We start from the raw sequence: 16,033 nt of genomic DNA, 5'->3' as shown, positions 1-16,033 counted from the left end.
AAAAATTGTTTTTCACGAACCAAAACCCATCAACAGCTCCTAAAAATCTAACCTTGTGAATTGAATGTAATTTAGTTTTAATATAAGTTTTGCCAAGAATTTCTTAGAACGAGCACTCCTTCATGCTTTTTCAAATCTCTCAATTTATCAAAACATTAGTATTCTTTCAGAGACCTAAGTACCAATACATTTTCTCCCCCTCCCTTTCTTTCTTCCTTCCCACCCAATGCAGATGTAATTTAGCACCAATGTTTTATGACTAGACTAGTATAAAATAATGGTAGTCCTGGACTTCCCGTCGTGGCGCAGTGGTTAACGAATCCGACTAGGAACCATGAGGTTGCGGGTTCGGTCCCTGCCCTTGCTCAGTGGGTTAAGGATCCGGCGTTGCTGTGAGCTGTGGTATAGGTTGCAGACGCGGCTCGGATCTTGCGTTGCTGTGGCTCTGGCGTAGGCCGGCGGCTGCAGCTCCGATTGGACCCCTGGCCTGGGAACCTCCATGTGCCACAGGAGCGGCCCTAGAAAAGGCAAAAAGACAAAAAAAAAATAGTCTTACAATAGGGTGCTAATTGTCCTTGCATCTTCGAGTTCATTATACAGCCAGAGAGGGAGGAGAGAAAAGCTAGAGGACACAGATACATTGATATAGGCGTTTCAAAAATCATTTTCACTGTTACATTTCAAAGAGGACATGGGGAGAGAAAGCCAGTTATTCACTAACTGTTACACCTTTTCCCCGAGGGGGCAGCCAGGACTCCAGTTCTCCATCAGAGCTGCACACACTGGGGCTCAAGGAGCCGCCTCCCAGCCTGACTGGGATGCTGACAAGTAGGCGTGTGTCTTCAATTCGGAGAGGCTCGGGCTTAAAGGAACATGTCTTTATTGCAAGCGTCCAAGTCCCTGGGATTCACCCTTAAAGATACCAGAGGAAGACGAGACCGATCACAACCGAGACTGGTCATTAAAGTAAACCAGCAAACGGCCAGTTTGTCCCAGGATGCACTGCATCAGACACCGCAGTCTAAAGAAAATCTGCATCTTGCGAAAAGCCACCAGGCATTTCAGATCCAGTTTAGCATGCGGTGCAGCCCAGCCAACCAGACGTCCAGCTAGCACAGCGCACAACTCCGACGGGTGAGTTGGGGCTTGGAGCAGGCTCGCTCCGCCGCGAGATGCAGGCGAAACTTGGAAACAAAGGCAACGTCTACTTACAAAAGTTTGTTCAGTAAAGCGTCTTGAGAAAAGTTACGGTCAGCATGTCCCACACACCCCTCCCTCCCCTGCCAAAAACCAAACCCAGAGACACCGCACAAAGACTCCGCCTGAAAATTATCTTGAAAACCAAGTTAAAACTTTGTGGTCAAAAAGAGAGTGCTTTTTCCAGGTTAAGGGCGTCAAGATGATTTGCAGGCAGATTATGAGAAGGAGTCACGGATGCGAAAGGCCTGTTGGCCGACTCTGTCTGAGGTGTGTGCTTTTCAAATGTCTCCAGCAATACATGAACGAGAAAAGAAATGACCACGCATGGTTTTGTTTCCAGTTTTGAATTTTCCAGCAAGAGCTGGTGAAATCAATAGGGTATGAAAACGAAAGCCCGGGAAACGCAGTCAGCTTTTCCCCACCGTCTGCCGCATTTCTTCCAGTCGCCTTGAACGCGGTTCCCACTTAGCTGAGGACAACGTGACGGTCGAAGACGGATTTTCGCTGCTCTTGAACCTGAAGCTTCCAGCGCTGCTGGGCGTACTCCACCTTGTTCAGCACGTTGGCTCGGCTGCGGGAGCGGGCCAGCACGTCGTGGGCATTTGCAAAAGGCTGGTGATCCTGAAAGTCCAGCAGGGGAGAACATCAGACGGTATGGTCCATGTAAAACACACACAGACAGACAGACAGACAGACAGACACGAGGATCCGGCGTGGAGGGGGGACTCGCCAAACAACAGACCGTCTCATTGGCCCAAACACTCGCAGGCACTCGACTGCCAAAAGCAGGGGGACGCAACTACTGAAACAGGTGGTTCAGGGGAACTAAGTGCCATCTCCCAAGACACGTCCCTCAAGGAGCAGGGCCCCAGACAGAGCCCGTGGTCAGTTACGTTAAATGGAAGCCCTTCTTGATGCGTCAGGTAAGAAAATCCACGTGCATGTATGGTCATATCTCCATGTTAGAGACACAGAGAGGAGGCTTCTCCTTGCTTTATTCAGTCCACGCAGCTAAGCCGTGGCAGAGGCAAGACCTGTCTTTTGATTTTCTGACTCCCATTATGCTAGAACTGTTCCTTGCCAGCTTGGGGCCACATTCATCTCGGGAGAGACGTTGACTGGGTCCTGCCCTGGTTGGTTTTAACCTCTTCCTGTGCCTCCCACACTTAAACCAAACCTGTCTTGCTTCCCTAGTCTGTACTGAAAAGAGAAGGCGCAGGTGCTTCAGCCCCCACGACCAAGGGGGTCAGGAGTCACTGCTTCTGCGTTTCCACTTGGTGGAACCTGGCGCCCCGGGGCCGAGCACACGGTGGCTTCCGTGTGAGCTGCCACCTCAGCAAAGAGGCAGCTGAAGGGCCACCGGGGCGTCTGTGTAGAAAGCCAGCCTCTCCTGGTCAGAGTAAACCGATGCCCCGCTGTTTGTAGTCAACACAGAGGACACGACTGGGCTGACCTCTCTGTGAGGAAGAGAGAAACACAGCTGCCTAAAGGACAAAAGGCAGCTCAATACCGATTTGCTGCTCGTGTTGGCCTTTTCCTTGCCCTCTTTTTCCTGAACCTCGTAACCGCAAAGCTGCTGAATGTTCCAACATGGGATACAAGTCACCAGTCGGACCTCGTACCAAACTTCGCCTCTTGGAAAGAACACCACGGCCTTGCCGGGCACGTCTGCGAGCTGTTACACCCAGGGCGGGAGGCGGCATGTCCGCAGAAAGCTACACGTGGAACCATAAACAGCGTGAGGACACCTGGTCTTTTCACAGCAGCGTCTTCATGCGGCATCACCATGTCAACGACATCAAGGAGTTCTCCGCGAGGACTCTGTCCCTGCCTTCTTTGCCAGAAGTGCTTCATCTTTTCGCTTAATTTAGGTAACGTCTCACTCAAACCTCACTCATTTTTTTAACTGCAAGTGGAATAACAAACTATTCCACGAAGTTCAAAGGGTTTCAAAGATGTGAGAGATGAGGAAAGAGGAGGGTGGCTGCTGTCGCCGGATGACTGCGTTCCCCACGCGGAGAGACACTCATCCAAGGTCACCCGATGGATGAGGACGAACACAAGTCTCTGCTCCCCTCACCTTGACCTGGTGTCACATCTTCTCAACACACCGATTTCGCTCGGGTGGATCACGATGACACTTACACGCACAGGGCTTCAGTGAACTTGTGTATAAAACATTATCACCATTGGTTTGTTTTGACATAAACAAGACTGGGGAGAAGGAGCGCTGCATCAGCAGAGTGCGGCTCAACGGCATGGTCCTGTCAGCTACTCTTCGGGGGGGGGGGGGACCTCTTCTTAGGGAGCAGATTTAAAGGCCAAACAAACCAGCCAATCCTTTTGGTCTCGCCTCCATCTATCAGAACAAGACTGAACTAGCTGCTCGTGGTCCTGGATGCTGAGACGCAAGTCGAGATTTACCCTTTATATAAAACCTGACTCTTGTCTTTGTCTAAGGGGTTTGTTCTTTTTATACCTGATAAAACTACAATAAATACACATGTTTTAATGCAATGCTTTGGTAACAGCAATGACGTGTCATGGATACACGAGAGAGTAAACATGGTGACTAGTTGCGGTAATAAGCTCCTTAACTATTTGTGCTGCTAACTATCATTTGGTTTAAAATGCTCCCCACCAAGCACACTAACTAACATTCTAGGGGCCCCAGGAGGAGGAGAGAGAGAGGAAGAGAAAGTATCTGAAGAGGTAACAGCTGACGACTTCCCTACCCTGGGAAAAGGAAGCACAGACAAGTGCAGAAGAGCAGAAAGTTCCAGGAGGATGACGCCACAGAGGAGCACACCCAGACCCACTGCAGTCAAAACGACAACAGGTAAAGATGGAAATCGGAAAAGCAACAAGTGACGCACAAGGGGCTCGCATAACGTCATCAGCTGCTCTTTGAGGAGAAACTGTACAGGCCAGACGCGAGGCACAGCATATTTAAAGTGATGAGAGGGAAGGCCCTACAACCAAGAATCTTCTCCCAGCCAGGCTCTCGTTCAGACTTGAAGGAGAAATCAAAAGCTTTACAGACAAGCAAAAGCTAAAAAGTCAGCACTGCCAGACCAGCTTTACAAAAAACGCTAAAGAAATTTCTTTAGGCTGAAAAGAAACAGGAGAAAGCTCACTGGGAAAATGCTTTTCATCAAACAAAAGTGGAAAGACATCAAAACAGAATTCAACTGAGAGTTTAACAAAAGCCCGTGTTTCACAGCGCTTAAAGAGTAAAGCACTCTCATCTCAGATGAGAACAATTGTAGGAATTTAAATTTAACTTCTTTTTGTACAGAGCTGTTACCATAAATTCGCTGCCTGGTCAGAAAGCCCCTCTTTGCTCAGAATCAACTGAACGGACAGCCCAGAGCCAGCCCGGCCATTCGGAGAGGATGCTCTCCCGCGGTCCGTGTACACACGGCCTCCGTCCCGGGGAACAAAGTGGTGACTGAGCAGTGACCCTACCATCAGAGGCCTTCCTACACGTCTTCATCGACACATGTGTGCATCCTCTTCTTTCATGCTCGGGGTACTACGTTAATATTGTCTGTTCCAAAAATCGGGAACCAGATATTTAAGGCTATAAGGAAGGCAGGTTAAGTGAGACTGTCTATGTGCCCATAATGAAATGGTTTACGTGGCTTTTGATACTTGGCATTTTCATATGTTAGTAGTTCTCAACTAGGTTTTTCTTCTTTTTTATGGCCCACACCTGCAGCAGAAGGACGCTCCCGCGTCAGGGGTTGACGCTGAGCTGCAGCTGTGGCCACGCCAGATCCTAACGCACTGAGTGGGGCCAGGGGTCAAACCCGCATCCTCCCAGAGACAACATCACCTTCTTAACCCGCTGAGCCTCAGTGGGAACTCCTCCGCCGAGGGGGACTCTGGCCCCCAGGTGCGTTTGGCAGTGTGTGTGGACACCTCTGACCGTCGTGACTGCAATGCAGTGTGACCCTGGCATCCGGGAGGGAGAGGGCAGGGGTGCTACTGCATATCATAGGTGACCAGGACACCCTCACAGAGAAGCATCTGACCCAAAGGGCAACAGAAAATGTCACATGGGCGTGAAAACCCAGATGGGACAGCACTCGAGACGCTTCTGCTTCCAGCGCACAGGCTTCCGGTCCTCCCGCCCCATCAGCCCCCCTGGGCCTGGTCTGGGGTCTCATCCGAGCTCCAGTCTTGACCCTTCTCTCCCAGCCTATCCCTTCTCTCCCGGCATCTTCACAATCAAATCAGCATTTCTCGTATGATTAAACATAAAAGGTGGAAACACTATCAGGCACCTCCTTCACACGTCTCTTTCCCCCGGGACTCAGCACAGGGCCTGACGCGGCAAAGCCACTGCTCACACTCAGCACAGGGCCTGACGCGGCAAAGCCACTGCTCACACTCAGCACAGGGCCTGACGCGGCAAAGCCACTGCTCACACTCAGCACAGGGCCTGACTCGGCAAAGCCACTGCTCACACTCAGCACAGGGCCTGACGCGGCAAAGCCACTGCTCAGGTGCTGGCTGACGTGGCAAAGGACGCAAGGGGAAAAGAGCAGACAGGTGCTTCTGTGAAAGTTCTCGACCAAACAGAAACGAAATCTTGCTCGAGTGAGTATTCACAGGAGACAGGCAGACTCTGTTGGTGGCTAAGACTTAGCTATCCAGGCACGGGCCCTTTCTCATCCTTTACCAGCAGGTCCCCCTGCCATCCCAGAGTGAAACGACTTCGGACTGCGTTGGCAAGGGTTCACCCTGGACTTGGCTTTTGGAATTGATTCTTGAAAAGCTACTGAATTTTATCTCTTTTAAAGAACACAGTCCAACAAATGAATCCAAAATAAAAACTAATTTCTAAAAAGAGTATGTATACAATAATGAAATAGTGGAAAATCTGGAAACAAAGCCAAACAGGATCATGATAAAACAGTATAATCGCCAAGCCACATGGAATCATAAATTTGAGGACTCTGTTGATTTCTAGACATTTTTGAATGAAGTAATATTCACACAAAAATGGAGGCCCCGAATCAGTTTATACTCTGATTATCCCAACTATATGTACAATAGGAATGTGTTTTAAAGAAGAGAAGCAGGAGTGCTGCTTTCGTTTTTCTCTAGTGTTAAGGATCACAGGCTTTTTTTTTTTTTTTAAAGGGGAAACAAGGAAATACAAAATTTCAGCAGGTTATCAAGCTGCATTTCGTTAAGTAAAACCATCATGGTTTTCATGCTTCCCTTCACTAAAGCCTCTGCCTTTGAACATACTGGGTGATGCTTTTCAGCGTAAACAGAAAAGGCCATGAAAACTGCACCCTTGGTCCTGGAAGGCTAAGCTGTGTGCAGCTGGCTCCCCAAGGACCCGTTTAAACCACCGTGTGTACAGCTTTACAGAGCAATTTCCTCATAGAGAGACACACGCTGATACCGGAACTGCCTTTAGCTCCTCTCGCTGAGGATGCTTCACCTGCACTGTACATCATGGGATCAAAAGACTGGCCCTGAGCGGCTAGGGTGTGCTGGGAACTCACCCCAACGTCGTCGTCGCTCTGCATCAGCTGAGAGTGGCCAAACAGACGCCTCTTCAGTATGGGCTCCACCAGAGTAAGATACACCATGTACAGAAGCAGAAGGCCCAGAATGGAGAGGTAAATTATAATGGTAACCTGGAGGAAATTGCAAACAAGTTACGTCTCTTTCAAGCCAAGAACTTGGAAGTTTGTGTGATGACACTGGAGCCGCAGCGAAGGCTGACCTGTGTGTTAAGTAGGCAGGATTTCAGTACAACCCGGATTCCAACGTAAGCAACCAACGCAACTCTTCACCCAAGTATTATGTACAGAAAAGGAGGAAAGAAGGCATTTTGTCTTCGGGATCTTTTCACGAGGCTTCAGAATTCCAGCTTCACCTACTGCTCGTCATTTGCCACCACTGCTAGTAGAGCAGTTTCCTTTCCCACCGGAATACAGTGTCCCGGGGTCAGCAATGCTGATGTCAAGCCCACTTTCGTGACGAACCCAAACAGACAATGCCGTTCAGGTGAATTTCAAGAGAGGTCTGTTTCAGATCAATTTATACATAAAAGTACATTTTAGGCAAATGCTTTTCTTGAGATCTTAATTCACGTGGCGTCAGGCAGTGCAGCGCGACACCCACTGCAACGCCCGCGAGTGAAGACAGGCAGCACCACACGTTAGCGAGGGTGTGGCGAGACGGAGCCCCATCTGCTGCTGGCGAGGATGTAAAAGGCGCAGCTACTTTAGAAAACAGTCTGGCAGCCTCTCAACAAGTAAACACACTCACCTCTCTGCGGAATCTGCCCCAGAGAAAGGAAAACATATCCACACAAAGACATGCACGCAGATACTCATGACAGCATGGCTCATGAGAGTGAAAATCTGGAAAAAATCCAAACATCCATCCACCGATGAATGGACAAACAAAAGCTGCTCGGGAATAAGAAAACATGGGGGGAGTTCCCGTGGTGGCGCAGTGGTTAACGAATCCGACTAGGAACCACCAGGTTGCGGGTTCGGTCCCCGCCCTTGCTCAGTGGGTTAAGGATCCGGCGTTGCCGTGAGCTGTGGTGTAGGTTGCAGACGCGGCTCGGATCCCGCGTTGCTGTGGCTCTGGCGTAGGCCGGTGGCTGCAGCTCCGATTGGACCCCTAGCCTGGGAACCTCCATATGCCGCGGGAGCGGCCCAAGAAATAGCAACAACAACAACAACAAAAGACAAAAAGACAAAAAAAAAAGAAAAAGAAAACATGGGGTACGGACACCTGCTACAGCAGGAGGAGACCTCAAAACCGTGAAGCTCCGTGAAAGAAACCAGCCAGGGAAGACCACGCGCCGCGTGAGTCTGCTTACGCGAAGCGTCCAGATCTGCGACACACACAGCATGAGGGTCGGTCAAGAGCTGGGGCAGAGAAGGGAGCCTTACAAACAGGCTTGAGGGGTCTCTGGGGGATAACAGGGATGTCCTAAAAGATAATTTTTACAAGGCTTAAAATCTGCTAAATTTTATAGAGCTGTACACTTACAATGAGTCACATTTGGGGTGTGTACATTATACATGAAATGTGCTTAAAAATTCAACGGTAGAGTGATGCTTTCTCCCAGGAGAACACCGCGCTGGAGCAGGCGCCCCTGCGGGCTCTGTCACAACAGCAACCCTGGTAACCGGTGCGGCTCCCCACCCCAGAGAGGCCTTTGGGGGGGCCAGGAATGGGAGGCTCCATGTGAAAAAGACTGGGGAGAGGGAGTTCCCTTGTGGTACAGTGGTTGGGATCTGGCGTCGTCACTGCAGCAGCTCAGGTCACTGCTGCGGCATGTGGGTTTGATCCCTGGCTGGGAACTTCCTCGTGCCACTGGCGCAGCCAAAACAAATGAAGGAGAAGAACTGTCCGCCCCCACCTAAAAGTAAGCGGACTCATCAGACGGCCCAGGTGCCGTGACGGTGGTCGCCACTCCATCTGCAACAGGAGGGAGAAGGTCGCCAGAGGGAGCCCTTTGTGTGGAGGTGGAGGGGCTGGAAGAGAGGTCAGGTCACTCAGCTCTGGCCCGCGTGGCCCTCAGAGAAGCCGGACTAGCTTTCTGGGAAACGCTCAGCACACGCAGCGCGTTCTCAGGCCGTGTCACTTGTCACGCCTGTGCGAGGCAGCCTCACAAACCCGCAGAGCATCTCGGGGAGGCCGACAGAGAGCGGGCCGTGATCCTTTTGGGGGGGGGGGCTGGGGACGAGGGAGGAGATGGGGGATGGTGGTGGGGAAGAAGGCGGAAGAGCCCCAAATTTTCCTCCTGTCTAGACACCATCAAGATCTGTTCCAGAAGCAGATGGAATATCTTTTTACCTTGATGGTAACGGAGCTTCTCTCCTCGTACTTGCACTCGCAGCGTAGACAGTATGCTTCTACGTCTGGCCCCCGCACAGGCATGGGATCCACGACATGAAGGCAGTCACTGAAACGAGACAGAACATTCCGCCTAAACCCAGGTGGACTTTCTACCTACACTGACAGAGCCTGTCCTGAAATCCAGAATACGCCTGAAATCACCCAGTGAAAGAATACACAGAACACACAATGAGTAGGGGACTGAAGTCATTTCCTCTCAGTAATCAGCAACTGGGTGAGATTTACTGGTCTAAGAAACCATAAAGACCCGTGTCCAGCAAACTGTTTACAAAAGTGCTGTACTTAGGAGTTCCCTTGTGGTACCATGGACTAAGTATCCAGTGTTGTCACTGCACTGATCCGGGTTGCTGCTGTGATAGAGGTTCAGTCCCTGGCCTGGGAACATCCATGTGCTGGGGGGTAGGCAGCCAAAAAAAAAAAAAAAGTGCTACATTTATAGTTAAAAATGTACCTGAAAGATCCCAGACGGGATTGAAAACTACTTAGCAGAAGATCAGTCATATTCAGACCTGTTCATTTAGCAGTAACACTGCTTCAAATGACGGACCTGGAGCATTGTTCAAACATGAGAGCACCTCTCCTGTCGACTGACTGACACTGTCCCCCCGCCATGGCGTGGTAGGCGGATGGCTAATCACACCTCCCGGCCAGTAAATCATGAAACTCTGAAAACCGAACACCAGAGTAAGAAACAATCACTTTTTTTTTTCTTTGGCTTTTTGCTATTTCTTGGGCCACTCCCACGGCATATGGAGGTTCCCAGGCTAGGGGTTGAATCGGAGCTACAGCTTCCAGCCTACACCAGAGCCACAGCAACGCGGGATCCGAGCCGCGTCTGCAACCTACACCACAGCTCACGGCAACGCCGGATCCTTAACCCACTGAGCAAGGGCGGGGACCGAACCCGCAACCTGGTGGTTCCTAGTCGGATTCGTTAACCACTGCGCCACCACGGGAACTCCACAATCACTTTTTTAATGAGCAAAAGCCTATTTAAAAAACATGGAGAAGTAGGGTTCAGACAACAAAACTATTTTAAAATGAAGACTGATTAACTGCAAACAGTACATAAAAAATAATAAAAGGCTGAAAGTTCTTGTCGTTGGATGTTTATTTTCCCCCCACTTTTCAGGCCATGTATTTGCGATTTATGAAAAAGCAATTCTATCGAAAAAAGATCTGTCAATTCGAGGACATTAAATTCTATTGCATTTGGAGTGGATAAGCAACGGGATTCTGTTGTAGAGCCCAAGAAACTGAGTCTGATCACTCGTGATGGAACAGGATGGAGGAATAATGTGAGAAAACATGTGTACCGTGTATGTATAACTGGGTTACTATGCTGTACAGCAGACGCTGGCACAACATTGTAAATCAACTGTAACAAAAAATTTAAAATAAATAAACTCTTACTCTCCCAGCTGTTAAGAGCCCACTACTCTGACCACCTTCGGCAAAGCAGGCAAAGCTTTCCTGTCCTCCCGCAGCTGCTGGGCAACTTTCTTCCCTTCTGCCCGGTCTCCTTCGGCATTTCTGGCTGCCTGAAGAGCTCTGCTAGAGCCAATCCCGCCTCACGCCACCCGCCTCCTGGCGGCACCCAACACTCCAGCTGGTCCTCTCCCTTTGCCCTGTTCTTGCTCTGTTCCCTCTGAGCTGTGGCAGAGGAAAGAACACCCAACACGGCATGAATGATAAAAGTTCAGTTTTCCTTCATGGGTGATTTAATTTTAACAAAGGTAGTAATGAAAAAGCAAGTCGGGCAGAATTTCAAACAAGAGTACGTTCCCACAGCTCACACAATCCAAGTGTGTGACATTTGTGCCAAACACAGAGAAGATCAGGAGTACATCCAGCCGGATGCAGGCGTAACACGGGCATTGCAGGGGCATCCAGCCCTGCCGTCTCCTGCGCAAGGTCACAGAGCACACAACAGCCAGAAGGACCGGAATCCAGGGCTCCTGCTTCCGAGGATGGCCCCCCTCTTTCTCTCTGGAACCTCAGAAAAACGAGGCTCATCGCCTACGTAACTCCAGCATCAGAAGCCCTAGTGACAATACGTAGCAATGACTTGGGACTCTACGTGCGAGTGTGTTAGCATCGAGGGTTCTCCTGAGGCGCAAACATCGCGTCCCAACCAGGCGACCCTGCGAGCCGTCAGGTAGAGGAGAGGCAGGAAGGGTGGCTCCGCTGGCGGGTCACGGTAAACACAGAACCGACCGGACGCCACCCTCCAGGAGCCGGGCAACACCGCCCCCTAGCGCCGAGGGAGGACGTGAGCCGCCCTCAATCCCACCCACCGGCAGCCAGAGAAGCCCAAGTTTTCTCTGGTTACTCAGCGAAAGTCAGTGAGGAACGAAAGCGCATCACCGAACAGAATGGAGAAGGGGAAAGCACCCCAGCGGCTCCGAGTCGCAACTTGCCCCGCCTCCTAAAGGCGGTGAGGAACCCTCGGCTACGTCTGGGAAACTCCCCCAAACCTAAAAGGCGCATCTGCAGGAGGGAGGCGCGGAGAGCGCGAGGAAGAACCCCAGAGCAAGCCTTGTTCCAGCTGCTGACTCTCGAAGCTCCCTGTTCTCACCAGGAACCAGGAACAAATGACACATGGGTATCTGTGCACCGGAACAACAAAAACTCAGTGGAAAGACGAGTGCTGAGAGCTGGAACACAGAGGTCACTTGCCGTTCAGGTGAAGAAACGGATCGTCAGTGCTCAAGACACTTGAGAAATTTACAGGAATACCTCATTTGAGCTTTCTTTTCACATAAAGTAACTTGCTGAAACAAAACCTCTAAGAATAGCTAAATCACTTTGTAATAAGAGACAATTTAAAGGGCAACACAGATGCTCAGAAGAGGGTCTGAAGCGCCCGCTTATCAAATATCGGATTGAACCCGGATGCCTATCGGGGGGAGGGCAGCAGCAGCATCGGACAAGCTACACACGCTCAAAGGCTGCCTTTTCTTTTTCCGTCAGCTTGGGATATTGTAACTGAATGAATTTAATTCTGCTTTCAAACATCCAGGGCCACTCGGCTGTGAAATCGGGTGTATCGCGATGGCACGTTTGGAGCTCTTTTTCGTCCATGCCAATCCCGGCGACCTTCCATTACAAACCATAAAGCGTCCCAGTCCAGGGGAAGGAACCCATCTGTCCTGCTACAGAACGGCTTCTCGACTGTTTCACGGCACGTGTAGAAAAAGGCCTCATTTGTAAAGCCCACTGGGATCAACGGAGAAGGCTGCCGGTGGTTGTGCAGCCAGTCGGGAGCCCGTTGCCTCCCTGATTATGCGCCAAGGCCTCAAGGGAACAGTGACTTGGCACACCTAGAACCTATTCTTGGCACACCAAGTGGTAAACTCCGATACACATGGCGCATTCCCGCTCCTTCCTGAGTCTTTTAACAGTTTTAAACATAGTCTCCTATGTTGACAACACATCATCGAGGCCTACAAGCTGTAAAAATCATAACCCAGATAAATGAGGCTTGCTTACCTGCCACGGAGAAGCAGGAGGGAGGACCACCATTTAAGGGGACACAGAAGGGTAGCTATTGGTAGTTCAGGTGCCACAAACTCAGCCCCATCCTAAGGTAGAAAGCCTGCCTGCCTGGGGCTTGGAATTTTGGCTACATTTGTTTAGGCTTACTTTCTGCACTCGGGGCCTCACTCCCACTTTGTCAAACAGGAACATAATTCATGGAGTTCCTGTTGTGGCTCAGAGGGTTACGAACCTGCCTAGTATCCATGAGGACGTGGGTTCAATCCCTGGCCTTGCTGATCTGGCATTGCCCTGGGCTGTGGTGTAGGTAGCAGATGCAGCTGGGATCTGGCATGGATGTGGCTGTGGTGTAGGTTGGCAGCTGCAGCTCAGTTTCAACCCCTAGCCTGGAAACTTCCATATGCCCGGGTGCGGAGAAAGAAAGAAAAGAAAGGGAGGGAGGAAGAAAGAAAGAAATGGAATTCAACACATTTGCTTAAAAAGAAATACTTCAAAAAGAAAACAATACAGTGGGTGAACAGCCAGGACTAACAGTGACGACCACTGTTAAGGAAATGTGACAGGTGATTCCGTAATCCAGAATACTTACCAGTCCTTCTGGGATATGTTCTTATTATAAATATAACCAGAATTCTCTTTATAGGGAGGACAGATACATTTGCATCGGACATCTTCGGAGTTCTGTAACCAAAATGGAAACTTAATATAGCTTGTTGACGGTATATCATCAGTATTTTTAAAAACTGCAACATAAACGTTTTGCTAAGCATCCCCTGCCATGTGTTCTAAAACCATTCGCTTAAAATTTTAAATAACTTTGAGAGATACAAGTTTTTAAAGACCATCAATAATGCTAATAATGATCATTATATATTACATAAAATTAAACTTGAAATACATAGTAGATGATCTGCGACTTATTAATCACACCTTTTGTCCAAGACTATCAAATTGTGCTAACACTATCACCATGTACCGGCCAGAGAAGGACGCTGTACCCTGACAGCTGTGCCTTCCGCTAGGAATGCTGACCACAGAAGGATGGGGAAACGGCAAACTAAAAACTACTCACGAGACAAAGTCACAGCTCTTCCGCCCCCGCCCTTCCACCCTTTGGTAGAAAGGCACTGATGTGGCTAAGACGGGGTGAGCCAGGGGCCTCCAGAGGGAGGAGGTTTTCGAGGGCTCTCTCTGCTACGGTCGGAAAGGAAGTACGTGTGGAAGAGCAGCTGGAACCTGGCTTCCAGCCCTGGGGTCAGAGAGGACAACGTCCGAGACAGCAGTTTCCCGAGGTGGAGGAAGCGGTCACTAAACCTGTGAGTAGCGGGAGGCGGAGGTGCCTCCTCAGCAAAGGGGCATCCGTCTGGGAAGGCGGTGGCTCCTGAGTCTCCAGAGGACCAGGCCCAAGCGCCCCATACGGCCTTAGCCTGGCAGAGGTGTTGATAACTCATTCACTCATTCAGCCACTAGCAGTGAGCATCTGTCCTGTGCCAGAGGGCGCTCAATGAGCTGGATTCTGATAAGCCCAAGATGTGGTTCCTGCGGGTCATTAGGACACGCCCGGGAAAGGAGACTGACCAATACCTGGTTACAATACACCGCTTAAAAGGGACCGGGGATCTCTGCCGAGGGGGCCAGCAATGGTTTGCAAGTCAGGAGACTTGCTGCTGCCTTTGTTTCTGGTGGGAGGTAGGGAAGATTTCGAAAGTGCTGAACTAAACAGCAAGGCAACTAACTACACTCCGTATCTTGTAATAATCCGTAAAAGAAAATAATCTGAAAAAGAACACACATATCTAACTGAGTCACTCTGCCGTACCCTTGACACTGACCCGGCACTTCAACTACACGTCAGTGAAAAAGAACCCTAACCACCCTTCCCTAAGCCGCGGCCATCTCTCCCAGCCCCGACACAGAAGCATGTCACCCATTTAACAAGCGCTGACGTTTTAAAAATGCAAATGTCATTGTTTGCCCAGCAAGGAGCTAGCTCTTCGAGGGGGCGGGCAGGGCTCGGGTGGGTGTGGGCCTGGAAATGGAGCAGGTGGGGGAGCCACGAACCGCTTCCCTCCTGATTGTGGCTCCTCCTTTCCCCACTAAATTATCCCGAAGAGAGACGGCAAGAAAGGGGCCAGGCTCCCCGGCGGCGGCGGCGGGTGAGAGACGCCACAGGTCCTGCTGAGAAAGCCCGGCTGCCGCGGCTGAAGCGGGAAGGGCACCTGCTCAGGGTTGACTTGAGAGGCGGTGGCGCCTAAGCGGGGAGGCACCTGTGTGTGTGTGTGGGGGGGCTGTCATTCTGAGTCGGGGAAGGGGCAGGGGAGGCAGCAGGGGGGGCCGCGGCAGCCTGGCAGCCTGCGGGAGCTGGGCCGGGGCCGGTGAAAGGCTCTCGGACTGGGAGGCTGGAGGCTTCGCAGTGTTGCTGGCGGCCGGGAAGGGCGCGGCTGCCAAAGGTGTGCGGGCGGAGCGGGGGCGGCGTCAGACAGGCGGGTGGGACCGCGGGGGTTATGGGGGGGCTGTCAGGGCCGCGAAGGGGCGTCAAAGCTGTCAAGGCGGCGGGGGGGGCTGTCAGGGCGGCGAGGCTGGGAGGTGCTGTCAGGGCGGCGAAGGGGGTGCTGTCAGGGCGGCAGGGGGGGCTGTCAGGGCGGTGAAGGGGGGGCTGTCAGGGCGGCGAGGCTGGGAGGTGCTGTCAGGGCGGCGGGGGGGGGGCTGTCAGGGCGGGAGTGGGGGGGGCAAGGCTGTCAGGCGGATGGGGGGCCGGGCTGCCAGGCCGGGAGGCCGGGGGAGGGGGCCGCGGTCAGGGCGGCGAGGCTGGGCGGGGCGGGGGGGGCGCTCAGGCCCGGGGCGCAGGCGGACGAGGCCGCAGGCAGGAGGCGCTGGGTCGGGGCGGCGCCCGCGCGGGACTCACCTTGGCGGCGTCTGACAGCTGCAGGGGCAGCAGCACGGAGAGCGCCAGGCAGGACAGGCCGAGCGTGGAGCCGAGACGGAGCAGGCCGGCCCGCAGGGGCGCCATCGCGGCCGGGCCCGGCCGTCCCCGCAGCCCGGAGCCCCCGAGCCCTGCTCCCGGTCGGGCTCCGGCTCGGGCTCCTCCGCCCGCACTTCCGTCGGGGCCCTGGCGTCACGGGCCGCGCCGGGTCAGCCGCCAGAAGCCTTCACCCCGGAAACGGTTCCCGGGGCGGAGGCCGGGCGGCTGCGCGGTGGCGGCGCCGGCCGGGCCTGCGCTCGGGCCCGGGAGCCGAGGCGGCGTCTCTGCGGGCGGCCGGGCCCCGCGGCGCTCTGAGGCCCTCGGGCTTCTTCGCCGGCGCAGAAGCAGCGCGGCCGCGGCCCGCCGGCGCCGGGGAGACCCCCCAGCAAGCCCGGGGTGCCAGACAAGGGCCCCAGCGCCCCCGGGAGGCGCCGGCGCCCCAGCAAACGCGCGCCGTCAGATAAG

General features: G+C 52.5%; 1 protein-coding gene across 1 annotated transcript; it reads right to left on the bottom strand.

The window, feature by feature from the left end:
* Positions 1–566: 566 nt before the first annotated feature.
* Positions 567–15,713, bottom strand: TMEM9B (TMEM9 domain family member B). The gene is made up of 5 exons (XM_047754058.1): positions 15,512–15,713; positions 13,196–13,287; positions 9,046–9,154; positions 6,726–6,860; positions 567–1,821 (listed from the first exon to the last, which is right to left on the bottom strand). The coding sequence occupies exons 1-5, from the start codon at positions 15,614–15,616 to the stop codon at positions 1,666–1,668; spliced, it is 597 nt and encodes a 198-aa protein (XP_047610014.1). The 5' UTR covers positions 15,617–15,713; the 3' UTR covers positions 567–1,665.
* Between the last annotated feature and the right edge of the window lie 320 nt (positions 15,714–16,033).

Source organism: Phacochoerus africanus, chromosome 11, assembly GCF_016906955.1.
Source record: "Phacochoerus africanus isolate WHEZ1 chromosome 11, ROS_Pafr_v1, whole genome shotgun sequence".
In the NCBI taxonomy this organism is placed as follows: Eukaryota; Metazoa; Chordata; class Mammalia; order Artiodactyla; family Suidae; genus Phacochoerus; species Phacochoerus africanus.
Note: the sequence above shows the minus strand (reverse complement) of the source record. Positions and strands in the feature narration are given on the sequence as shown.